Genomic DNA, 27,635 nt, shown 5'->3' on the forward strand with positions numbered 1-27,635 from the left:
GCCTGCAGTCCAGTCCTGACACCCATTGAAAATGTGGCTCATTATGAAAAGCAAAATACGACAACGGAGACCTCGGACTGTTGAACAACTGAAGTCATGCATCAAGCAAGAATGGGAAAGAATTCATCTACAAAGCTTCAACAATTAGTGTCCTCAGTTCCCAAATGCTTATTGGGTGTTTGTTAGAATGAAAGGTGATGTAACACAGTGATAAACATACCACTGTCCCAGCTTTTTTGAAACGTGTTGCAGGCATCCATTTTAAAATGAGCAAATATTTGCACAAAAACAATAAAATTTAGCAGTGTGAACATTAAATATCTTGTCTTTGTGGTGTATTCAACTGAATATAGGTTGAAGGGGATTTGCAAATCATTGTATTCTGTCTTTATTTACATTTTTCGCGACGTCTCAATTTCATTGCAATTAGGGTTGTATTAGTTTTTATCTCCCCTGTACATGAAATACAGACAGTGACATATTGTCACTGCCACCCTTGTTAACCTGATATCTCAAGAACCACTTGACCAATTTCATTCATATTTAACATAAGGGTGTACTTAGGTGATCCCTCGGCACTTTGTAATACTGATTTGTGGGGACTGGGGGAGGTGGTGGACATGTCATCTCCTGGTGACTCTCTTAATAATAACCATAGGAATATTTTTAATCCTTTTCGCAAAATAGGCATTCTAAATATGCCTTACACACAGGCTTTAGGCCAAACATTTGACCTTTGCCTCTTACCTTTGCCTCAATCTATTTTTCTCTAAATCATATTGCTTGTCCTCATGTTACTCCAAACTGTGATGTCCATATTAAACCAAAACTCAAGTTACTTTTAGGTAAAGCTGATGGGCCCACAAGACTGAAGACGATACTCCTGCATGTGCTACTGCATTTCAGTATAATTTTCTTTTTATTATTTTTCTTTGTGACCCAGTTTTCAAAAACCTCATAACATTCATAATTTTTTTTGTAGGATTTTGTGAGGGGGACAGTCAAAGAACTTGAAGACTTGTAAGATTGCACTCTTGCTCAGGTTGCTGCTCTCCTTAGATTTGTGATCTTAAAGCCTAGCATGACCGTCTTTCTGCTTATAGGATTATATGATTACAAATAACTGTCTCAATAAACACAATAGTAATGTGTGCATTAGATGCTGTGTACCGCTTCAGAAATTTTGCATAATTTTTGACTCACATGCAATTCAATAGGAGCCTATGTAATGAATGATCGTCTTGTCGTTATGTGCGTGGACCCTATGTCAAAGTATTTTCCAGGCACTATAGTTTCGCTAAGTGTGGACATAGAGATTCCTTAGGAGGCAGCATCTTTTATCTCGGTGATTACAAGATTATGCATTATCCTATACCCATGAGTATTTTGGGGGTAATAACCTTAATACTTTATAGAACACAGTTTCTCATATTCACTAAAAGTATATTATTCATTTATGATGCTATGATGAGGGCAAACAAAACAAACTTCTGTTTTTTTTTTTTTTTTTTTTTTTTTTTTTTTTTTGGAATAAAACTCTATTATAACGGCGATTGACCAAGATAGGCAGCAGCTTAGACCATACTGTGCTTCTGGTTATAATTTTGATATGGCCTGAAATAGACCCTTGGAATTGATGGGGGATAATACATAGTAATAAGTTTCTTACATGATATGAGAATGAGATATGACATGGTGTTCATGGATTAGTGATTTTTGGGGCAAAATCTATTTTGAGAACTTTGATTTCACGCTTTGAGCATATCATTCTGTGGAAGACTATTTAGAATTCAGTTGTATCAATAACCATCCATAGCCATCCATGATTCAGTTTCTCCCGTATGTGTTACTAAGGGTTTAAATGATTACTAGAAAATATTTCCATAATTTGTTTTTAAAACTTTGATTTCAGACTTTGATTGCAAGTGCTGGGTTACTTTATATGTCATTGATTCTTTAAGCTGTGAGCGATTGTGCTGGTTGCATGTGAGTCACACAGGTTTCTACCCTCATATCATACATTTAAAAATGGGAACAACCACCCACCCTCTGACGTAATATTTAGCAGCTTTTTGTGAAGGAGTGGTCTGGACTATGGCTTTGATTTTCATTCACTTCCTGTCTGTAACTTCTTTCTCAGAGAAGTGAAAATTTGTCACTGGATTTGATGGATTGCTGTGTCAGGATGTGGTTGGTGTCATGTACGCAAATCAAACAGACATCGGGTTCTGTGACGAGTGATTGATTCACATTTTCTTCTCATGCAGTTTGTATAAATTAGCAAGAGGGAAGTCTTCAGTGAGCTTGTAGAATATGGATCTGGAACATGTCTGTACTGTTGGAGCTACTTTGACTATGTCAGACATAAGCAGCTGAAGAAATTGTTACCCGGAGGTGGGAGGAAGATGTAACACTTTATTGCAGCATCATGAGATGGTCAAATAGGAGGAGAGGAAGGGGCTCCAGGAATCTCTCTCACCCATGTAAATTTTTAAATTCTCCAGAACTTAATTTTTTTTTCATTTAATCTTTTAATACACATTTTATCAACAGCATCAGTATTCGCTTGATAGTACTGGTGACAGGCCAAAATCCCAACGGACATAATCCCAACAGACAGAATCCCAACTCCTTATTAAAAAAGTGGACAAAATCCAAATCTCATTAATAAATATAAAATATAATAGTGTTAGGGTTAGTGTACTAGATTAATGTAGGGTTTGAGTTCAAGTGAGATGGGACTTTGGAATGATTTTTGTAATAAAGGATCATGGATCATGTCATGGATCTGATAGTAGTCCTACAGTTCATCAATTAATAGTAGGGATGGGTACAGAAACCCAGTATTACTCAGACTCTGGGGTTAAATTATTAAAGACCGAACAGCGTGTTCCCTAATGGTGGCTGCCAGTGGAGTTGTTGTGTATGCCATTTAAAGCTGCCAGCTATTATATCTAACATGCTAAAAGGGGGGGAAAAAAAATTGCTGTGATTGTCTAGCTAAGCTATGATAACAAGTTATCAGTTGAAATGTTACAGGTAGGTAACTTACTGTTTTAGCTGACATCTGTACTTTAAACTGTGTTGCTGACCGGCTGAAGTGAAGTGGTGTGTGCTTGTTACTTGGCGTGTTACTTGCTGCTTATTATTATTATTATTGGTGATAGTACAACTGCTTCCAAAATTTAAAAATTTTTTTTAACCACACCTGCCACCTGTTATAAAATTTGTGGAACACCCTAGGACTGGCCTATTCAACATGCAAATCCACCTTGCATTTGCTGTGGCAACCCTGTGTGCAAACAAGGGAGCAGCCGAAAGGTCTTACTTTTTTTTTTTAAATTGTAAAATAAATAGCTTTTATGGAAAAAATATATTTGAATATAAGGTTGAAAATTAATGGTTATGATTTACTGGTAAGTTAAACACAGGATAATCGACTGATATTAAAATATGAATAATGTAGTAAAACGTTGTTAGACTAATTATTAATCAACAAAAATATCACACAAGCTAAAAAAAAAAAATCAGTCAACAGTGTAATAAAACAAATATTTTATTAATTGATTAATCATGCTGAGTTCAAATCCCACCCCTGCCACATTTCTCCATGTAGTGTGGAGTTGCGTCAGGAAGGGCATCCAGCGTAAAACGTGCAGTAATCTGGCCAAATCAACATGCACGTTGGATCTGCTATGATGACCCAGAGTGAAAACAAGGGATCAGCCGAAGGGACTTGATGTAGCCCTGGGTGTTGGCTCATTATTTTTAACAAGTGTTGGCAAATCTGTGATTTGTGTGCTTTGTGTCATATAAAAATATATATTATGTCATTTGATCAGTTATGTATTCGGATTATTTCCTGAAATTAAAAAGTGGGCCTCCAGTTCTGATAGGCAAACGGGGGTGGGGGGTGGCACCTACTGTTAGATAAATTATACTGTGAAAACATGTTTATCATTTATCAGCTATTACGCAAGCTTCAGCAAAATCGCTCACTCTGTACTCTTTTTGGAATGATTCAGTTGTCGCTCTGTACATGATTTTAATGATTCAGTTGTTTGCAAACGTATCTGCACATGACTGAGTACATGTTGTGGCCATGGACTCAACTCACTCCTCTCTTATCCTTGTTTTCCATATGCAATAAAAGGGCCTCGCAAGGATATCACAGTTAGAGAAGCTGCACGAAGCTGCCAGCCTCTGCTGTTTCTCTACTTTGAGTTATTTCTGTATGTCTAGCCGAGGTCAAACCTGACACCTACCTTTGTCCCCACTTCTGCCACACATGTCAAACTGTGTGAGTGTTCTACCTTTTCTTTCAATAATAATTACAGAAAAGCTCACTTATTATAGGCTTCAGTGGTGCTCAGTTTAGCAACTGAAATGATGGCTCTGCAGATGAAGCACACACTGATTATTCAGATATGTGAAAGGAATCCTTTATTTTTACCCTCGATGGGGAGATTCTGAGCCTCGCTTTAATTCTTCCGCATTACCTTTTTTTTTTTTTTTTAGTCCGGAGAACTGAAGTTGTTCTTTGTTTTGATTCTAACATCTAGCCATTGACGTATGAAGACGTAGTGTGTCAAAGTATACATGACCATTGCACTTCAGTGTGCATTTTGTGTGTTCACTCACCACCTACATCCTTAGTACACTAAGCTACTATTGCTTGGCTGGTGACTCACACACAACCCAGCTGACTGCTGATACACACATGAATGCCTTCTGTTGAGTTCACCAATTTTCTATTGACCTACTCGTGTCAGCCAACATGCGGAACATAATGTCTTGGTGGTGATGATTATAATGATTCTTTATTTTTAATGTGAGAAAATATAGTTGAAAGCTTCTGCTGCATGACTAAACACACGACAAATCTGTCAGCATCTTATTTTATGAATGCCTAATATGATCTCCATCAGAGTTGGCAGGTGCAGTGGTGACAGAAGTGACTTGCTTTTTCAAACTGTCCCAGGTTTTTGCAGTAATTCTTCATTAAAGTCTCAGCACTTGTAAACTACAGCATGTCTATCACACACACACACACACACACAAAACTACACCCACTCATTCTGCTCTCTGAGAGCTGGAAACACTCCGACATTCTCAATCTTGGCTTTGCGCATGACTGTACGAGGTCTGTTAGAAAAGTAACGGACCTTTTTTATTTTTTGCAAAAAACTATATGGATTTGAATCATGTGTGATTGCATCAGCCAAGCTTGAACCTTCGTGCGCATGCGTGAGTTTTTTCACGCCTGTCGGTTGCGTCATTCACCTGTGAGCACGCCTTGTGGGAGGAGTGGTCCAGCCCCGTCGTCGGATTTTCATTGTCAGGAAATTGGCTGATCAACTGCCGCTTTGCTTCATCAAAATTTTTTCAGAAAGTGTGAGAGACAGCCAAGTGGAAACCATTTGGAAAATTCAGATGGCTTTCGGTGAAGATCTTATGGGGATCACACAGATTAAGGACAATTACAACTGGATTAAAGACGGCCCACAGCGGCGGATGACGTGCCGCGCACCAAGCGGTGACCGACAGGCTCAAACGACCAGCTCATTTCCAAAGTGAACGCTTTATTGATCCGGGACGTCTGACTACCAGAGAAGTGGCAAGACAGCTGGACATAGCACTTTTTCGGCACATTCCACTGTTACAGGAGTTTTTGTCATGAAAAGACATGCGGAGGAATTCACACGTCGGGACGGAGGCGCAGGGCACAGAACAAAAAGCAACACCGTGATGAAGCCTCACAGGACATGTTGTGGTATGTCCAGCTCGTCCACAATTTCTTGGATAGTCACACGACTGAAAAGTCAGAACTGTAACGACCACTTATTTTGATTCTGTTTACTGTCTAATCATTTTTCCATAAAATTCATATCACAGAAGACGACTCATTTAATTTTGTCATCTGCCGCTCAGTGATCTGTGTAGAAGAAAAACCATACCAGAGCAGGTGGTGATAGTGTGTTCTACAGAGACCTTGAAGTCCAACATGGTGTGTGGGTTTGTTTTTTTTGTTACACAAGGCCATCAAATATTGCCATCAGATATTGCAAAGGCTTTGCATCCGTCTGTCTGTGAACAGCATAAGTCCAGTCCTATTACTGCCACAGTCTTCAAATTCACAGGGAACATTCTTGGGACAAGTTCAAAAATGGCTAACCTTGACCTGTTGTAAGAGGTTACAAAGTCACATTCTGTATTGTTTTGTTTTTGAGTGGCGTGGGTGACAGCCAATCAGCGTAGAGCTGCACCATGACGACAGTGGCTGCCCTCTCCAAAACAGTTTTGTGTGTTTATTTACATGTCTCTCATATATCATGTAAAAGCTAGCAAGAAATAAATGGTTTTAAAACTGACAAAGCTGTTTTTGGAACCTATTAACACCTCTGAACTTATTTACAAGACATTTCACAGACATTAGCATGGTGACGTCACAAGCTAGTAGCTCGCTGCAAAACTCATTTGTTTGTAAATATATCCTCTTTGTCATATATTATGTAAAAACTAGCGATATATAAACACTCCAAAATCTGATAATGCTGTAATCTGATAACAACTCTGAAGTCATTAGCACACTAACTTCTGCTAACTCAAAGCTAACTTCCTATGGAGTTAAATTTGTTTCATTAATACCAGCAAAAGCACAGAGGGTAATCCACAAATATTCCTTAATTTGCACAATTTCCACTCTTGTCAAAAGTTCATGTTTATGCACACGCAAGGCCTCCTGCAGACACCCTTAAAATGTAAATATTGTTTTTGATTGATTTGATTAGAGGGGCTTTGTTGAACATGTACAAATTGTATGTAAGACAATAGCATCTTAATAATTAATTAAACAACTGCAAATTGTAAAGAACACAATGCTTGTACGGCCGAGGATATTTTAGCATTGCATCTATATACTAAGTGTGGAGGTCACATTTTTGTCCTCAATGTTCTCTGGATCTGCTCACCTCACATATCATCTCCACACTCTTGATCTTCCCATATCCTCTGTATTTACAGATGCACTTCATGTCTCTTTCACAAATCCCCATAATTGCCCACATTTTGCAGTTAATTAGAACCCCCGATCTGTGACTTACCACCAATTTCCCCCAGATAGCGTTTTCACCTAGCGTGTATGAATCCGTCCAGCTTCCATGTATGACATTCAATGCATTGTCACTGAGCACTGTTTTTTTTTTTTTTTTTTGCCTGTATTTCATGAAGTCAGGTCCTTGAAAATTATCTGAAGATGTTTTCTAGTGCAAAAACATCCACAGATTCCAAATCTCCCATCTCATTTGTGCCACCTATTATGGTTCAGGCCCTACGGGCCCCATTTTGACACCGAAAATAGCGCTCAGGCAGGGCCCAAAAAATGCATAAAAACAGTATAGTTTTGTGACAGCATTGCTTCTTAATTATTGCAAACAAATGTCAGCATGTTTTTATTACACTTTCTTACCAGTCTTGCCTTGAATTTCATGCATTCTCATAATTTAGTCATTCCCATCTTATTTCAGTATACACTAGGTGGCACTGTTGCTGCTGCAAATGTCTTTTACTGCCACCTGGTGTTGTGATAGATACATTTTGACAACTTCATAACATAATCAGAAAAAAAAAAAAATTACATCCATTTTCATTACACAACAAAGTCATTTCATAATTATTACGACTTTCTTTTGGAAGCTAATACGTTGTCTCTGTATACAACCCTGGCAAAAATGATGGAATCACCGGCCTCGGAGGATGTTCATTCAGTTGTTTAATTTTGTAGAAAAAAAGCAGATCACAGACATGACACACAACTAAAGTCATTTCAAATGGCAACTTTCTGGCTTTAAGAAACACTATAAGAAATCAAGAAAAAAAGATTGTGGCAGTCAGTAACGGTTACTTTTTTAGACCAAGCAGAGGAAAAAAATATGGAATCAGTCAATTCTGAGGAAAAAATTATGGAATCACCCTGTAAATTTTCATCCCCCAAATTAACACCTGCATCAAATCAGATCCGCTCATTGACATTGACCCTATGCCATGACATTGACCCTATGTGTCTTTTTGCAAGGAATGTTTTTGCAGTTTTTGCTCTATGGCAAGATGCATTATCATCTTGAAAAATTTCATCATCCCCAAACATCCTTTCAATTGTCCAAAATATCAACATAAACTTGGGCATTTATTGATGATGTAATGACAGCCATCTCCCCAGTGCTTTTACCTGACATGCAGCCCCATATCATCAATGACTGTGGAAATTTACATGTTCTCTTCAGGCAGTCATCTTTATAAATCTCATTGGAACAGCATCATCACCTTGCCCAATGCAGATTCGAGATTCATCACTGAATATGACTTTCATCCAGTCATCCACAGTCCACGATTGCTTTTCCTTAGCCCATTGTAACCTTGTTTTTTTCTGTTTAGGTGTTAATGATGGCTTTCGTTTAGTTTTTCTGTATGTAAATCCCATTTCCTTTAGGCGGTTTCTTACAGTTCGGTCACAGACGTTGACTCCAGTTTCTTCCCATTCGTTCCTCATTTGTTTTGTTGTACATTTTTCGATTTTTGAGACATTGCTTTAAGTTTTCTGTCTTGACGCTTTGTCTTCCTTGGTCTACCAGTATGTTTGCCTTTAACAACCTTCCCATGTTGTTTGTATTTGGTCCAGAGTTTAGACACAGCTGACTGTGAACAACCAACATCTTTTGCAACATTGCGTGATGATTTACTCTCTTAAGAGTTTGATAATCCTCTCCTTTGTTTCAATTGACATCTCTCGTGTTGGAGCCATGATTCATGTCAGTCCACTTGGTGCAACAGCTCTCCAAGGTGTGATCACTCCTTTTTAGATGCAGACTAACGAGCAGATCTGATATGATGCAGGTGTTAGTTTTGGGGATGAAAATTTACAGGGTGATTCCATAATTTTTTTCCTCAGAATTGAGTGATTCCATATTTTTTTCCTCTGCTTGGTCTAAAAAAGTAACCGTTACTGACTGCCACAATCTTTTTTTCTTGATTTCTTATAGTGTTTCTTAAAGCCAGAAAGTTGCCATTTGAAATGACTTTAGTTTTGTGTCATGTCTGTGATCTGCTTTTTTTTCTACAAAATAAAACTGAATGAACATCCTCCGAGGCCGGTGATTCCATAATTTTTGTCAGGGGTTGTACTGCTGCACACTTTCCCGGGCCATGGACTCATGATTAGTACACTCTTTCTTCACCGTGCGAAGGATGGGTACTGTGCTAGTTATATTTAATCTTGCGTGTACAAAATAGACTACAAGGAATTTGTCGTGTATATGATTTGGTGTGGATTTAAACCTGTGTAATTGACTGTCTATGATCAATGAGAAGAGCCGGGGAAATTAAATGTACATAGATTAAAGTTTAAAATACCTAAATAAATAAGTCGTATTTGGCAGAGCTGGGTCCTCTACACACAAATGTGGCTGTAGACTACAAAAGACAACATTTCTCATATGGACTGAACTATTCCTGGCATGCTGGTTCTTATGACACAGTAAAACCTTTTGGAATTTGTATGAGTGGATCTATTGAGGGCTTGTCTCTAGAAGGAATTGTAGTGCTTAAACGCTGATCAAGTAAAACCCATTTGCATTAATGATGTGTGTATTTACAATATAATGTAATTAATCTTAATGTAACGCAACTTCATCTCAACCTACTTTCAACACATTCAGCCAAAGGCCAACCCCTTGAACTCTTAAATATGTTGTTTCACTGAAAACGCATCGTCTGACAACATGATCAGCTTGTTCACAAGATAATTATTGGGGATCCCCATGTGCGCACAGTGTGACGATGCATCTATTGTGTGTGTTGCAGAACAATTTTATTTCATCAGACCTTTATTCAGTTACCAAAATGATAATTAGTTGATTGGCAGAAATGATTTAACATAAAGGCATGATTATTTTTATAAATAGTCATTGTCAGGTGTGAGTCGAGTAATAAATAACTTTTTTCAAAGTGTGACCGGGGAGCTGTGGGTCAGGTTTTTTCCAACTACATGAATACAATCAGTCCAGTGTGCTTGTTACATGAAACTCTTTCCTTCCATTTCCAAATCTACAGGTCCTCTGATCCTCTCTGCGTTAGCCGACCTAACAGCGGAACTCCAGCTGTCTGCAAACATTGTACTCGACTACCTTCCTCACCTGTGTGAGGGTGCATGTGGAGGCTATTGGTGTTACTCTTAAGAGGATGAGCAAGCTTTCAGCTGGAAAAGTGTTGTTCCTGAAATACATAATTATGAAAGTAGGTGTTTGGGTGCGGAGGATGTGTAGCCACATGTATTTGCACTTCCTGTTCTTTCATCCTTGAGTATCCAGTGCTGCCATTACACCATGTCAGGCAGACATGCTGGGTGTAGTGTTTCTTGTCATTTGTGTAACTGTTCTTTTTTTTTTTTTTACATTATTGGTTTACTAATGTGTGCCACCTGATTGAGCTGAATGGCTTCCCCTGGTTGCACCTGCTAGCCTGAGTTTCATTTTGCAGATAATCAGTATTCCAGCTATCACCACCGTTTTGAACTCCAGATCACTCCTCACAACTGACTGAAAATCAAAGGTTTCCTTAAAAAGAAGCTCATTGCAGATCAAATGCTGAAAATGTTTTAGCTCTCTATCAGTCTGAATACAGTATGACCATGAATGTGACAAATATGTCATCTATTGGATGTTGCAGAGATCTTTCTTGGAAACTGATTTTAACTATGAATTACACAATGTTGTCCAAACTTGATAGTTTTTATGCTGGTTCAATGCCAGAGATCAAAAGACATTCTGATACATCTTTTTCTGAGTCATAATGCAGATACCTGTTTTTCTCAGTCAAAAACTCAGTGGTCTATCACTTTTACATAACTTTTTTTATTTTAAGTCATGTAATTATGGGTAAATGGGGCATGATCACTTTAAGGGACAGCTAGAGTGTACCAGGTCCAGCCGGAAAACCACTAGCAAAAGTTACCAACAGGCTGCGAGCTGTGGACTCAACTGTTTGCCTTTTCTGAGCTTTGTGGGTTTTTTTTTTTTTTTTTCTTCTAATAAACACAAATAGTGTCCTCCAAAAGTATTGGGCTCCTTAGTATTTCACACATTTAAATTTCTCTACAAATTCTCTACAAGCTCTGCAAATCTCTACAACTTCATATAAATTAATTTAAAATATAAAGCCAAGATGATGAGTTGCACAAGTAATGGGCCCCATTGGTATAATACCTGTAAATCAGTTTTATTGTCAGTTTTCTTCAGACAAGTCAGGGAGGGGATGGATGCATGAACATTTCCAAGTCACTGATTGTCTTGGACTTTACTTAGTTATGAAAAACTACAAACAGTAACAAACACACACAATCTATGGTAAATCTGTGTGACGTAGACACTTCTCAAAAGTGAGTGACTGTACAAGAAGGAGAAGAGTGAGGAAAGACACCCAGACAACCCAGAAGAATTTATAAGCTTCTGTGGTTATTGGAGAAATTGTGCATAGTGCATGTTTTGCATTTTGTATCATGTTATACAGCTGCATGATGAAGTGGAGCAGAGAAGGATTTTCTTTCATCAAAACACCATATCTCGGCTTTCATCTCAGATGTGCGTTCTGGCAAATTGTAGCTGAACTTTCAGGTCTTCTTTTTAAGAAAATCCTCCTCTATACTCCTATATTTAATTTTAAATAAATTAGCAAAAATTTCAAAAACGTTTTTTCATGTAATCATTATGGGGTGGAATTTGAGGGGAAAATGAACTTACTCCATTTTAGAATAAGGCCAGAATACAAATTGTGGAAAATTGTAAAAACATTGTAAAAACTTTCCAGATGCTCTGTCTGTCAGACGCTCTATATTTTCAGAGTTGAAGTGTACCTATGATGAAAATTACAGACCTCTCTCATCTTTCTAAGTAGGAGCACTTGCACAATCAGGCGCTGACTAAATACTTTTTTGCCCCACTGTACACACGCACACAGTGCGTCCAGAAAGTATTAATGCCGTTTCACTTTTTCCACTATTTATGTTCTGGCCTTATTCTAAAATGGATGAATTCACCCCCCCCCCCCCCCCCACAAAAAAAAATGTACACAGAATACCCCATAATTTATTTATATGTATCATGAACCGGTTCTTTTCGAGAATCATTAAGAAATGATTCGATCCACTGACATCAATAGTCTTTTTGCTTAGTCCCTTATCGGTCCTTCAGAACAGCTGTTGTTTTTGAGGGTGTTTTATCGGGAAAAATAATTTCTTTACATTGTTTACAGACCTGCTGCAAGGTCTGTAATCCCAAAGCAATGACCCAATGAAGCAGCGGATTGAAGCAGTGCTCCGATCCACTGCTTTGTTGGTTCATTGCTTCGCTGCTTTTCAGAAGCAACAAGTCTGCTTCTTAACCCCTCAAAGCAATTTAAAAATGTCAATCGTGAGTACCAATGGATATCAATAGGATTTTATCTGTCTATACCATTATCGATCCGATCCCTTATCGATACCGCTTGTGAATTTTTTGGTGTATTAAAATTAGGCTTTAAATGTTTTCTATGTCAGTGGGTCAGAGAGCTTATCGTGCACCCGCTTTGTGGAACGGTCTTCCTGTGACTGTGAAGCAGTTGGAGTCCGTGGACATTTTTAAGTCAAGACTTTATGTTGAACTGTTCTGTGTGAGCCACCTTGAGACAGCTTTTGTTGTGATTTGGCGCTTTATAAGCTGATTAAATTGAAATTGAACAACATTTTATTCTTGAAGTAAACTAATATGAAATTGGTCACTGGATCCTTAAACTCTGGACATAATAAACTCTACATTCTGGATCCTTAATCTCTGGACATAAATAGAAATAAACGATCTGTTTTTGTCAAAAACATTTCCTTTCAGACATTATTGGCATGAATGTCACTCCATACCACTTAGCTGAGCTCTTGCAGCTGGCTGCGCTGCACGTCAGGATGAAATTCATAAAGAATGCAGGACGTCTCATTTTGGGAGGAAAAAAAAACGTTTTAGTCAACTGTAGTTTCTTGTCTGTATTATGTTTGTAAAGAGGTGTCATTTTATTTAAAGCGGCAATTCATTTTGAAGTTATTAATCCCAAGCAGACTCTCTCTCTGCAGAGAGCCGCGCAGCATTTGGAGCAACGGAACTGATGACGATTCTCGTTTCTTGACTGCAACAAGACAAGAGTCACAGTTAGTGACTTTAATCCACACAAAAGTGACTCACAATATTTTAATGGCTTTGAGAGGGAAGCGGACTTGCCGTTTCTGAAGAGCAGTGCTCGCTGCCGAGACAGTCTGGTCGTAATTAATAACATCAAAGTGAATCACTGTTTAAATCAAATGACACCTCTTTCCAAACGCTGTAACACAAACGGACTAAAATTATTTTTTCCTCCCAAAGTGAAAGTCAACATTGATGTTGACTTGCAACGCTGCCAGCTGCAAGAGCTCAGCTCAGAAGTATGCAGTTAGATTTGTTCCATTAAAGTCTGAAAGGAAATGCATTTGAGAAAAACTACACAACATAGTCACCCCAAGGCGCTTCACATAACACACAATTTGACAACACAAAGTAATTTAAAATCAAAAGGGCACAATAAAAAGTTAAAACACAGTAGTATAAAAAGAAATTACAAGGCAAACATAAAAAAACAAAATAGATTAAGACAGTCTAAAAAAAAAAGTGGGTCTTCAGTCTTGATTTAAGTCTCATAACCTGATTCACACCTGTTTGTTCCACAAAATTGATGAACTCACTGACTGAATACCACACTACTATTGTGAACACCCCCTTTTCTACTTTTTTTTTTTTTTTTACTAATAGCCCAATTTCATAGCCTTAAGAGTGTGCATATCATGAATGCTTGGTCTTGCTGGATTTGTGAGAATCTACCGGTACCTTGTTTCCCATGTAACAATAAGAAATATACTCAAAACCTGGATAAATCTTTAGTCACATAGCACTACTATTATTCTGAACACTACTGTAGATCATTACAAAGAGTAGGGCCACGGTAGAAGGCTCTATACTCCACAGACACTTTTTATTCACTCTTGAAACACACAGAAGCCCTGCCAACGCAAGGGCCGCGTAGGTACGTAGGGCTTAACCAAGTCCACCAGGTAGGAAGGAGCCAGTCCATGAACAATTTTATAGACCAGCAACAGGACTTTAAAATGTGATCTGGCAAAAACCGGAAGCCAATGAAGGGACGCCAGAATGGGTTTAATGTGGTCAAACTTTCTACTTTGTGTCAAAATTCTGGCAGCAGCATTCTGCACTAATTGAAGACTCTGAATGCTAGACTGTGGCAGACCAGAAAATAAAACATTACAATAATCCAATCTAGAAAAAATAAATGCATGTATCAAAGTCTCAGCATCAGGCATAGACAGGATGGGACGAATCCTCTGTTTCGCAGATGGAAGAAGGCAGTCCTTGTAATATCTCTAAATTGGGGGCCAAAGGATAACGTAGGATCATAAAGTATCCCAAGATTTCTCACTTTGTCCATATGATGTATAACACACAAACCCAAATTAAGTACCAACAGGTCAAATTGATGCCGACGTCTGCCTGGACCAAGAACAATCATTTCAGTCTTATCAGAATTTAAGAGTAGGAAGTTACTAGACAACCAACGTCTCAGATACAAGGCAATCTTTTAAGGATTTTATATGGGTAAAATTACCAGCAGTTATCGGCATGTACAATTGAGTATGGAGAATGACTAACAGGTGACCATCCACGGATAAGAAATGCTACCATGTCAAACAAAAATTTTGAGTTGTGCTTGTTTTTATTGATCAAATCCGAATAGTAGGCCTGCTTTGTAGTCCATAATGCATGCTTATACTTTACGACTGCATCATGCCATGCAAGGAGGAACACCTAATTTGGAGCTACGCCACTTCCGTTCCAGACTTCTAGCCTTCTGCCTGAGGTCCCGCAAGTAACCATTGAACCAAGGCGACTGCACTTTGGGAAGGCAAGGCCTTAATAATGGAGGCGCAATCTCATCAAGTATAGTTTTGAGTACTGAGTTCAAACTATCCACCAGACTGTCTGCTGATTGAGAATTCTGCAAAGTTGAAGCTAAAAGATAAGGGAGTCTAGCTTCAAGTTCAGTCCTAGTTGAAGGTTTAATGCGTCGCCGCAGTAATAGGCAAGGTTACTGCTCCACTACACGCAGAAGTATAAATGTAAACTTGATAAGTGAGTGATTAGAGACCACTGATGCAAGGGGCAGGATACCAATATTCATGACAGCAACACCACGTACAAGAACCAAATCAAGGGTATTTCCACTGTGTGTTGAGCCCTGAATGCATTGCTGAAATCCCAATGCATCCACAATTTCCATAAATGATTTACAGAGGGGATCAGAGGGCCTATTCATATGAATGTTAAAATCAACAATGATCAAAATATTATCAGCACTAGTTGACAAGTTAAAAATAAATGCACCAAATTTGTCCAAGAATTCAGAATATGGGCCAGGGGGCCTATAAACAATGACAAAACAACACGACTGATGTCCATACTTTTGCCCCAGACAATATGTAGCATCATGGGCAGAGCGGAGAATCGGATGCTCAAATGATTTATACTTGTGACCCCCAACAGGTAATAAAGTAAACCTAGACTTGTAAATAATAGCAATACCCCTGCCTTGCTTCATACCACGGGAAACATGACTAAATGTGTACGCTGGTGGGCAGGCTTCATTTAGGGGAAGGACAACTGTCGGTTTAAGCCAGGTTTCACAAAAACCAATCATATCTACAACCCCTGGCAATAATTATGGAATCACCGGCCTCGAAGGATGTTCATTCAGTTGTTTAATTTTGTAGAAAAAAAGCAGATCAGACATGACACAAAACTAAAGTCATTTCAAATGGCAACTTTCTGGCTTTAAGAAACACTATAAGAAATCAGGAAAAATAATTGTGGCAGTCAGTAATGGTCACTTTTTTAGACCAAGCAGAGGGAAAAAAAATATGGACTCACTCAATTCTGAGGAATAAATATGGAATCAATTTTCATCCCCAAAACTAACACCTGCATCAAATCAGATCTGCTTCTTAGTCTGCATCTAAAAAGGAGTGATGACACCTTGGAGAGTTGTTGCACCAAGTGGACTGACATGAATCATGGCTCCAACACGAGAGATGTCAATTGAAACAAAGGAGAGGATTATCAAACTGTTGAGTAAATCATCACGCAATGTTGCAAAAGATGTTGGTTGTTCACAGTCAGCTGTGTCTAAACTCTGGACCAAATACAAACATGGGAAGGTTGTTAAAGGCAAACATACTGGTAGACCAAGGAAGACATCATAGCGTCAAGACAGAAAACTTAAAGCAGTATGTCTCAAAAATCAAAAAGCAATCGTGGATGACTGGATGAAAGTCATATTCAGTGATGAATTTCAAATCTGCATTGGGCAAGGTGATGATGCTGGAACTTTTGTTTGGTGCCGTTCCAATGAGATTTATAAAGATGACTGCCTGAAGAGAACATGTAAATTTCCACAGTCATTGATGATATGGGGCTGCATGTCAGGTAAAGGCACTGGGGAGATGGCTGTCATTACATCATCAATAAATGCACAAGTTTACGTTGATATTTTGGACACGTTTCTTATCCCATCAATTGAAAGGATGTTTGGGGATGATGAAATCATTTTTTCAAGATGATAATGCATCTTGCCGTAGAGCAAAAACTGTGAAAACATTCCTTGCAAAAAGACACATAGGGTCAATGTCATGGCCTGCAAATAGTCCGGATCCAAGGCTCCAACCTGCAAAGCTGATCTGGCAACAGCAATCAGAGAAAGTTGGAGCCAGATTGATGAAGAATACTGTTTGTCACTCATTAAGTCCATGCCTCAGACTGCACGCTGTTATAAAAGCCAGAGGTGGCGCAACAAAATACTAGTGATGTGTTGGAGCATTCTTTTGTTTTTCATGATTCCATAATTTTTTCCTCAGAATTGAGTGATTCCATATTTTTTTCCCTCTGCTTGGTCTAAAAAAGTAATCGTTACTGACTGTCACAATTTTTTTTTTTTTCCTGATTTCTTATAGTGTTTCTTAAAGCCAGAAACTTGCCATTTGAAATGACTTTAGTTTTGTGTCATGTCTGTGATCTGCTTTTTTCTACAAAATTAAACAACTGAATGAACATCTTCCGAGGCCGGTGATTCCGTAATTTTTGCCAGGGGTTGTAAATGGTGAGCCACAGTTAAATCATTGATCCATATAGATTTTGAAGACAGTGATCTGATATATATAAGACCCAGACTAAGGACCTCGGCAGAGTTGACAGTTGGACTATTTGGGTTTACGGGTGGTTCCAAAGTAACATTTCTGAGGTACCTAAAAATAGGTTTAGGTCTGATGCACTCCACATGGATCGCAGGCATCAGACACGAAATATTGCATATAGCAGGCACAGCCAGCGGGCCATCCTCAATTTCAATGTCATCCAATGTAGTAATAGGTATTAAATTTGAAAAACATATCCGCCTGTAATTTCTACGAACACGTCTACAGGAGCAGGCCACAGTCTCAACCTGATAAATCTCCCTCCTGAAAAAAACCACTATCACTACAGATTTTGTTTATTTTCTTAAAGTCCACAGATCAATGATCCAGTGACCAATTTCATATTTATTTACTTTAAGACTTAATAAAATGTTATTGACATAGAAAAGCTGTAAAGCCTACTTTTAATACACAGAAAATTCACAGGAGGTATTGATAAGGAATCTGCTCGATAAGCAGAATCGTCAATGACATTGGTATTGATAAAATCTTATCAGTACCCATCCCTTATTTGTTAAAATGTGTTAATTATGCCAAAGAAGTTTAAAAACAGATGTTTAAGTGTTTTTAAAAAAGATTTTTAAAATATGACAAAAAACAGAAGAATAGAAAGTTCTTTAAAAACACATTTAAAATGTTTGAAAAGGTTGAAAATGTGTGCAAGAATAGAAAGTTTTTTAAAAACATGTTTACAAAGGCTGTAAAATGTGTAAATGCATAGACAGTTCCTTAAAACACACAGATACTTTTAAGATGTGTAAAGGAATGAACAAAGAAACACAGGAAGATATTGAAATTGTGTATATGTGTGTCAGGGGGGCACAGCTATTCATTTGTTCTCTGGGGGGGCTCACTCTCCCACACTTTGAAAACCCCTGCTTTAGGAAATATTTAGTAATCCACAATTGTATACACATCAGGCTGTTTCCATTTGCATGGTTAAGTGGTTGTGATCATGGTTCCATATACATCACAGATATCGTCTCATCTTCAGGCATCCTGCTTATGTGCTGCTATCTTGAGCACTTAACTTGAAGGCAGAGAACCATTAGAGGCAATCAGGGCTGTAGTTTTTAGTAGGTGGATCGAGCCAGCTTGGAGATGGACTTGTGGCGCTGCACAAGAGTTAATATACTGGACGAGGACAGCATAATGAGAAGAGCTAGGTAGAAGGGATGTGATGGTAAAGCTGTGGTTGAGGCTCAGATGGAAACCAGGCTGCGGGCTGCTGCTTTAAACCAGATGTTACCTACATCTATGTGACTTGTGTTTGTGTCCACATCTGTGGGTTTTTTTTTCTTGAATCACATGTTTACACTTTTGCACTAGTTGACCTGCACTTTCATTTCAGTGGCTTTACAGTTCTCGGTTGACCAAACTTACATTGTTCAGCCTTTCCCTTTAAACACAGCACTCTCCCTCCCTTTTAATAATCTACGTGATGCATTATCTGTGCGGTTGTGTTTAAAGAGGGTGTGTAACGATATTTGCAAGCGTATATGCTAATTTCTGTGCATGGTTATGCATGCATTATCCATATGTGTTTGCGTCTTTTCCTTGTGCATACGTGTGTATTTCTGTGAAGTCTCTGTTTTCCAGGTGGTTTCCATAGTAGAGAATCTTGACTCTTCGACTGGACTGGGTTGCTTGACGTGAGGACGTTTCAAATCGCAGAAGCTTAGCTCTAATTAGTACCTATTGTGCCCTAGTTGGCACCCTCCTAATGACAGAGCAGCTGTCCCTCCTAATGATGGGATGGACAACTCTCCTGATGACGTGAATGACTCATTGCCATGAACAAAACACTGAAACTGCTTTGACCTGAGTACCCCATTGTAAACAGGGGACAAAGCGTGTCTCAGACCCACTCCCCGGTTAAGGCTGGGTTTCAACTGTTTCACATAGAATGCCTCCTTGACCCCTCTCTCAAACCATTTCTTCTCTCTGGCTAAGACTTTAACTTCCTTGTCCTCAAATGTGTGGTTAGTGTCTTTAAAGTGGAGATGACCTGCAGACTGAGGTCCACTGGCGCCCTCTCTGCGGTGCTGGTATAGCCTTTTGGGTAAAGGTTGCTTAGTCTCACCTATATAGTGTTCGTTACAGTTTTCCTGACATCTGATAGAATACACTACATTGCTCTGTTTGTAACTAGGGATCCTGTTCTTAGGGTGAACTAATTTCTGTCTCAAGGTGTTAACATGTTTAAAGTAAACTGGGATTTTGTGCTGTCTGAATATCCTCTGTAGTTTTTCCCCTACTCCTGCTAAATAAGGGAGAGACACTCCTCTTCTTCTTGTCTCCGTCTCCTGTCTATCTGGTTTCTTTGTTCTCTGGGACTTCCGCACTTTGTCCAGGGACCATCGTGGGTACCCACATACTGTGAGGGCTTTCTGTTATACTGTTCAGCACTGCTGTGACTCTTAGTCGGAGGTCCCCAGCTTCTGACTCTGACAAACTGTTATGTTTAATGGCTGACTCTACTGCAGTGATGTAATAGATTTAGAGTCAGCCATTAAACATAACAGTTTGTCAGAGTCAGAAGCTGGGGACCTCCGACTAAGAGTCACAGCAGTAAAGCAACCCAGTCCAGTCGAAAATTCAAGCTTCTCTTCCATACGTGTGTATTCGGGCAGGCTGATCTTTTTGTTCTGTTTGCGTAGTGTGCATTCCTCTGAGCATTGGCCGTCATCCAAGTCGAAGCCACCATTGTCACAGTGAACACAGCACAGTTCTGCCCCTACAGGGATGCACTGATACTGAATCATTAGCACCTGTCACCTTGATGTTAATTAAAGACATCACACACCTAGTACTGTTGTGACAGAAGACACCAACTCAGTGGACTAATTAATGTGATCTGAAATGTTTGAGCAGTCTGGAATTTCCAAACTCGCCTAAAATATCTGGAATGTTGTTGATTGTCACATGCATGCTTTTTTTTTTCTTCATTCCCTGCTGACCAAAAGGGTATGATGTCGTGGCGATTTCCATCAGTCTGTCCCAAAAAAGGATATAAGCATTCTGATATCAACTCCTCACATTTTTAGTAGGGTTTTCATGTAACTTGGTATAAATCCTTGATAAAGGTTGATAATACGCATGTTGTAATAATGTACAAAATTTACACATTTTGGCAGAGTTAAGGTCCTTGATTAACAAACTTCGACACTGCCATTTTCTTGAGTTGGTGCCTGCATTCTGAAATCAACTCCTCTCACATTTTTAGGAGGAATTTGGGGAAAACTTGGTACAGTTCCTTGAAATGTTATCAGAATGTAACAAACACTTGTACCAAAGCAACATTTGCCAGTGGGGGGATATTGTGCTCTCAGAGCAGTCTTGTTTTTGTTTGTTTTGGGCCCTGATCTGAGTCATTTAATATTTCTGATACTTGTATAATATAAAATGCTTACACAGCTCATTACTCTTATATTTTATCTCATTCAGGTCTTTATGGTTGAAGCACTGTGTGATACGCCTTACAATGCCTCCAGCCATGACGGACATCCTAGATATCTGGGCAGGCAACACGCCCATCGCTGGACACGCGCTGGGTCAGATCACTGTGGACTTTCTGCTGCCCACTGGTATCTACATCCAGATGGATGTTCCGCGTGATGCCACCATTCAACACATCAAACTGGTGAGAGTCATTTGTTGAAAGATGATGTCAGACTAAGGGTTTCAGCTCGGATTTATTTTTATAGAAACAGCTCTACTTCATTGTTGTGTGTGTTTCCATTGGAAATGCGGTTTTTCACATTAATTGACCTCTGCAGTTATTCAGTTATAAAGTTTGAAAGAGGGTAGGACTTGTTGACCAGGTAGATTCACAGAGATGAATGTCTCACTGAACTGTAGACTGCTGTTGGCTCCTCTACCTACACCTTATCTTGCTTGTTGTGCCACCCCCATCCATTTCATTCATCTGTCTCATTCAGAAACATACAGAAAAACCACAGCATCTTAGGAAGTTTTGAGATTATTTTTGGCAACTACATTCAAACCCACACATCTGCATGAACAAAACAATCCAGCCGTTTGCTCTATGACCTACTGCAACAGATAACAGATAAGTACCACTTTGTATGATACTGTAGTGGCAATAATTTGATCAACAAACCACATTTGATTGGATTAAGTAATGATACACTCCCTTTAATTAATGTGTTTACTATTTTCATCTGAAGAACAATGGAATTCTTGAGTGTAATTGCAAAACAAATTTTTGTTTTTACTTATTTATGCTTTTTTATTTAGTTGTCCTTTTTATGGTATGTTGTCTTTATGATATGCTGTTTTTCTTGATGATTTGGTGCTGAAGAGATGCTGCTAAAATGAAGTTTCATTGTGTCCACAGTGACAGAGTTCTATTTATTTACATTGGAAATATACCTGTGAATAGCAATACATCTCAAACACATACACAAAGATAAGAAAATAAAATGAAAGATTTTTAATTTCAGTGTAACATTCCAGGAATCCATTGGCAAGTGGTTGCTAGGCATTGAAAGGTGTGTGTAAAATATCATTTATGAAACACACTTCAAACAGTTTATAGTTTGGATGATTTCCTTAGCTTATTTAACCTCCAGTTATAAGTGCACTGTCACTGATATGATCTAATACTTGCTTTGACAAAGATGGCTGTTTACGGCCTCCTGGGTGTTTTTTGTTTTTGAGATGTAGCACACCGAGCATGCAAATAGCTTATGACATCGTGTGAGTGAGCTAATGATGTGAAGGGGAGCGAAGATGTCCCAGACTTGATAAGCATTTTTGAAGTCAACAAGAAATTAACTTGCTTGCATCCATGGTGTTCTAATGTGCATCGGTGTATGTTACTTTAAGAATGTTCATCCTCAAATTACCTTAGCTCAATCCACATCTTTGAAAATAAAAGATTTCACAGAGATAGTATTAGTTTACTGTTGTTGCATGGTTTGAATTACATTGTCAAGGTTTCCTATTTTTGTGGCTACTTAGTTGGTGGGTAGCATTTTAATTCATCTTGGAAAATGTGTCACACTTTCACATGTTTTTGTCCCAGGCAGGCATGATTGAATCATACTTGGAGGTTGTTTTGCACAGCAAACAAACAAGCTGGTCTTGTGTGACTGAGTAATGTCTGCGGAACATTTTCTCTTTAATCACGTCTGGCTTCATCATTCCTGTAACATGACCAAAGAGCCACTTGATTGCGCATTCGCTTTGTTTTTTTTGTTGTTGTTGTTTATTATTATTATTTATTTAAGGTGCTTTCAGTGTATGTTTTGTATAATCCACTAGTGTTGATGAATTTGCTTGTGGATCACTACGGCACTGTTTCAGATCCCCCCCAAATGTTCTAGTCTTAAAAACTTCAAGCGTGTCTACAGTGAGAGATGTTTCTGCTCAGTTTTCTGTATCACAGTTACCTCTGGTCTTTGGTATACAGACCCACACACTTTTTCCAGTCCTCCTGAAGTACTCACCGCTAAGTAACTCACTGTTATATTCAGCCAACACGTTTGGCTGTTCAGGTGTTGGAGCAATAGAAGAATGGGCAATGCAGTGCCGGCGCTTGGCCGGCCCAGGATTAATAGTTGCTGGTTTACGTAATCATCAGATGTGCCATTCTGTTGTTACGTTTGTCGTTATGTTTTTTAGCCCTATGTGGTTGACAGGACTACTGCATTTTCCAGACTGTCACACTGTAGAATTAGTCGCATCTGTGTAAAAATGGGACATGAACAGGAAAAAAAGTTAGGTTGCACCAGTCTATAAGCTACATTTATTTTTGAAATGTGGTGCTACTGCTTCATGCAACAAGAAGCAAAATTAGTTTATTCTGCAGATTGACTATGTAAATATCACATTAGTGAGAATTTAAAGAGCTAATTATCATTGTACAAGACGCAAATAACTTGAGTAAATTGCTTTATGTGGCTGCTGATACTTTGAAAATGAGTTGTGTGTGCACGTTTTTCTCATTAAATGTCAAACTTTTTAATTGATTATACATTTTTAAAACATTATACTATAATTAGCCTAGCCACCCTCCTCCTCGTTGGTGTTCTTGCTGTCCTGCATAGAGCAGTGGAGTTCCAAGTAGTAGTAAGGTTGTTCCCTCTTTTTATTCAAAAGCACACAAAGATTATTATTATTAAAGATCATGGTTTTTAAGTTTCTGAGCATAGTTTCTTCATTTCATTAATTGTCTGAAGGTCCGGTCACACGGCACATAACGAAGACCAACGAAACTAAAACTTATTGTACCAATATTTATTTATTTATTTATTTAATCAGGGTGGGGAAGTCAGCTTCACTGGGCTCAGGCACCTTATATAGGCCAGAATTAATCTTTTGTGTGGATACAATGAATTATTTTACCAAAAATAAAATGAAAACCACGGTCCTGCGACAAGCAACTGCTGAATTTGAAACAAAAAAAGTTGTGTAATTTCCAACGGTACTTGTACGCAGCAGCAGTGATCGCCTCCTGCATGTGCTTATTTTTTTTATTAAATATAACTGAGTGTAGGAATGACAATCCAGCCCTTCTGTACACGTGGAAACAGGTAGATGATTCAGATGATTACATAGGAGCTGTTCCGGAAGGCATGGGGAGTCAGTGAGCGGCGTTCACATGGACTGATAAATTTATTCAATCATCTTGACACTTATTTTTATTCCCCCTTTTGACAGTTTTCTGTTATAAATCAATATGCAACCCCTGGCAATAATTATGGAATCACCGGCCTCGGAGGATGTTCATTCAGTTGTTTAATTTTGTAGAAAAAAAGCAGATCACAGACATGACAGTCATTTCAAATGGCAACTTTCTGGCTTTAAGAAACACTATAAGAAATCAGGAAAAAAAAAATTGTGGCAGTCAGTAACAGTTACTTTTTTAGACCAAGCAGAGGGAAAAAAAATATGGACTCACTCAATTCTGAGGAATAAATTATGGAATCACCCTGTAAATTTTCATCCCCAAAACTAACACCTGCATCAAATCAGATCTGCACGTTAGTCTGCATCTAAAAAGGAGTGATCACACCTTGGAGAGCTGTTGCACCAAGTGGACTGACATGAATCATGGCTCCAACACAAGAGATGTCAATTGAAACAAAGGAGAGGATTATCAAAGTCTTAAAAGAGGGTAAATCATCACGCAATGTTGCAAAAGATGTTGGTTGTTCAGTCAGCTGTGTCTAAACTCTGGACCAAATACAAACGTATGCAAACATACTGGTAGACCAAGGAAGACATCAAAGCGTCAAGACAGAAAACTTAAAGCAGTATGTCTCAAAAATCGAAAATGCACAACAAAACAAATGAGGAACGAATGGGAGGAAACTGGAGTCAACGCCTGTGACTGAAATGTAAGAAACCGCCTAAAGGAAATGGGATTTACATACAGAAAAGCTAAATGAAAGCCATCATTAACACCTAAACAGAAAAAAAAAAAACGTTACAATGGGCTAAGGAAAAGCAATCGTTGGACTGTGGATGACTGGATGAAAGTCATATTCAGTGATTAATCTCGAATCTGCATTGGGCAAGGTGATGATGCTGAAACTTTTGTTTGGTGCCGTTCCAATGACATTTATAAAGATGACTGCCTGAAGAGAACATGTAAATTTCCACAGTCATTGATGATATGGGGCTGCATGTCAGGTCAATCAATCAATCAATTTTTTTTTTATATAGCGCCAAATCACAACAAACAGTTGCCCCAAGGCGCTTTATATTGTAAGGCAAGGCCATACAATAATGATGTAAAACCCCAACGGTCAAAACGACCCCCTGTGAGCAAGCACTTGGCTACAGTGGGAAGGAAAAACTCCCTTTTAACAGGAAGAAACCTCCAGCAGAACCAGGCTCAGGGAGGGGCAGTCTTCTGCTGGGACTGGTTGGGGCTGAGGGAGAGAACCAGGAAAAAGACATGCTGTGGAGGGGAGCAGAGATCGATCACTAATGATTAAATGCAGAGTGGTGCATACAGAGCAAAAAGAGAAAGAAACAGTGCATCATGGGAACCCCCCAGCAGTCTACGTCTATAGCAGCATAACTAAGGGATGGTTCAGGGTCACCTGATCCAGCCCTAACTATAAGCTTTAGCAAAAAGGAAAGTTTTAAGCCTAATCTTAAAAGTAGAGAGGGTGTCTGTCTCCCTGATCTGAATTGGGAGCTGGTTCCACAGGAGAGGAGGCCTGAAAGCTGAAGGCTCTGCCTCCCATTCTACTCTTACAAACCCTAGGAACTACAAGTAAGCCTGCAGTCTGAGAGCGAAGCGCTCTATTGGGGTGATATGGTACTACGAGGTCCCTAAGATAAGATGGGACCTGATTATTCAAAACCTTATAAGTAAGAAGAAGAATTTTAAATTCTATTCTAGAATTAACAGGAAGCCAATGAAGAGAGGCCAATATGGGTGAGATATGCTCTCTCCTTCTAGTCCCCGTCAGCACTCTAGCTGCAGCATTTTGAATTAACTGAAGGCTTTTTAGGGAACTTTAGGACAACCTGATAATAATGAATTACAATAGTCCAGCCTAGAGGAAATAAATGCATGAATTAGTTTTTCAGCATCACTCTGAGACAAGACCTTTCTGATTTTAGAGATATTGCGTAAATGCAAAAAAGCAGTCCTACATATTTGTTTAATATGCGCTTTGAATGACATATCCTGATCAAAAATGACTCCAAGATTTCTCACAGTATTACTAGAGGTCAGGGTAATGCCATCCAGAGTAAGGATCTGGTTAGACACCATGTTTCTAAGATTTGTGGGGCCAAGAACAATAACTTCAGTTTTATCTGAGTTTAAAAGCAGGAAATTAGAGGTCATCCATGTCTTTATGTCTGTAAGACAATCCTGCAGTTTAGCTAATTGGTGTGTGTCCTCTGGCTTCATGGATAGATAAAGCTGGGTATCATCTGCGTAACAATGAAAATTTAAGCAATACCGTCTAATAATACTGCCTAAGGGAAGCATATATAAAGTGAATAAAATTGGTCCTAGCACAGAACCTTGTGGAACTCCATAATTAACTTTAGTCTGTGAAGAAGATTCCCCATTTACATGAACAAATTGTAATCTATTAGACAAATATGATTCAAACCACCGCAGCGCAGTGCCTTTAATACCTATGGCATGCTCTAATCTCTGTAATAAAATTTTATGGTCAACAGTATCAAACGCAGCACTGAGGTCTAACAGAACAAGCACAGAGATGAGTCCACTGTCCGAGGCCATAAGAAGATCATTTGTAACCTTCACTAATGCTGTTTCTGTACTATGATGAATTCTAAAACCTGACTGAAACTCTTCAAATAGACCATCCTCTGCAGATGATCAGTTAGCTGTTTTACAACTACCCTTTCAAGAATTTTTGAGAGAAAAGGAAGGTTGGAGATTGCCTATAATTAGCTAAGATAGCTGGGTCAAGTGATGGCTTTTTAAGTAATGGTTTAATTACTGCCACCTTAAAAGCCTGTGGTACATAGCCAACTAACAAAGATAGATTGATCATATTTAAGATCGAAGCATTAAATAATGGTAGGGCTTCCTTGAGCAGCCTGGTAGGAATGGGGTCTAATAAACATGTTGATGGTTTGGATGAAGTAACTAATGAAAATAACTCAGACAGAACAATCGGAGAGAAAGAGTCTAACCAAATACCGGCATCACTGAAAGCAGCCAAAGATAACGATACGTCTTTGGGATGGTTATGAGTAATTTTTTCTCTAATAGTTAAAATTTTGTTGAGCAAAGAAAGTCATGAAGTCATTACTAGTTAAAGATAATGGAATACTCAGCTCAATAGAGCTCTGACTCTTTGTCAGCCTGGCTACAGTGCTGAAAAGAAACCTGGGGTTGTTCTTATTTTCTTCAATTAATGATGAGTAGAAAGATGTCCTAGCTTTACGGAGGGCTTTTTTATAGAGCAACAGACTCTTTTTCCAGGCTAAGTGAAGATCTTCTAAATTAGTGAGACGCCATTTCCTCTCCAACTTACGGGTTATCTGCTTTAAGCTACGAGTTTGAGAGTTATACCATGGAGTCAGACACTTCTGATTTAAAGCTCTCTTTTTCAGAGGAGCTACAGCATCCAAAGTTGTCTTCAATGAGGATGTAAAACTATTGACGAGATACTCTATCTCCCTTACAGAGTTTAGGTAGCTACTCTGCACTGTGTTGTTATATGGCATTAGAGAACATAAAGAAGGAATCATATCCTTAAACCTAGTTACAGCGCTTTCTGAAAGACTTCTAGTGTAA

The 27,635-nt window shown here is 38.7% G+C and overlaps 1 protein-coding gene across 1 annotated transcript in view; it reads left to right on the top strand.

Annotated features, from left to right (window-relative positions):
- The window catches only part of pik3cb (phosphatidylinositol-4,5-bisphosphate 3-kinase, catalytic subunit beta), a 146,576-nt gene that overhangs the window by 60,628 nt on the left and 58,313 nt on the right, over window positions 1-27,635 (top strand). Inside the window, 1 exon segment of the mRNA XM_034167844.1 lies at window positions 20,813-21,008. Within this exon segment, the coding sequence (XP_034023735.1) occupies window positions 20,850-21,008 (159 nt within the window). The 5' untranslated portion in view covers window positions 20,813-20,849.

Source organism: Thalassophryne amazonica, chromosome 4 (genome assembly GCF_902500255.1).
Source record: "Thalassophryne amazonica chromosome 4, fThaAma1.1, whole genome shotgun sequence".
NCBI classification, from domain to species: Eukaryota; Metazoa; Chordata; class Actinopteri; order Batrachoidiformes; family Batrachoididae; genus Thalassophryne; species Thalassophryne amazonica.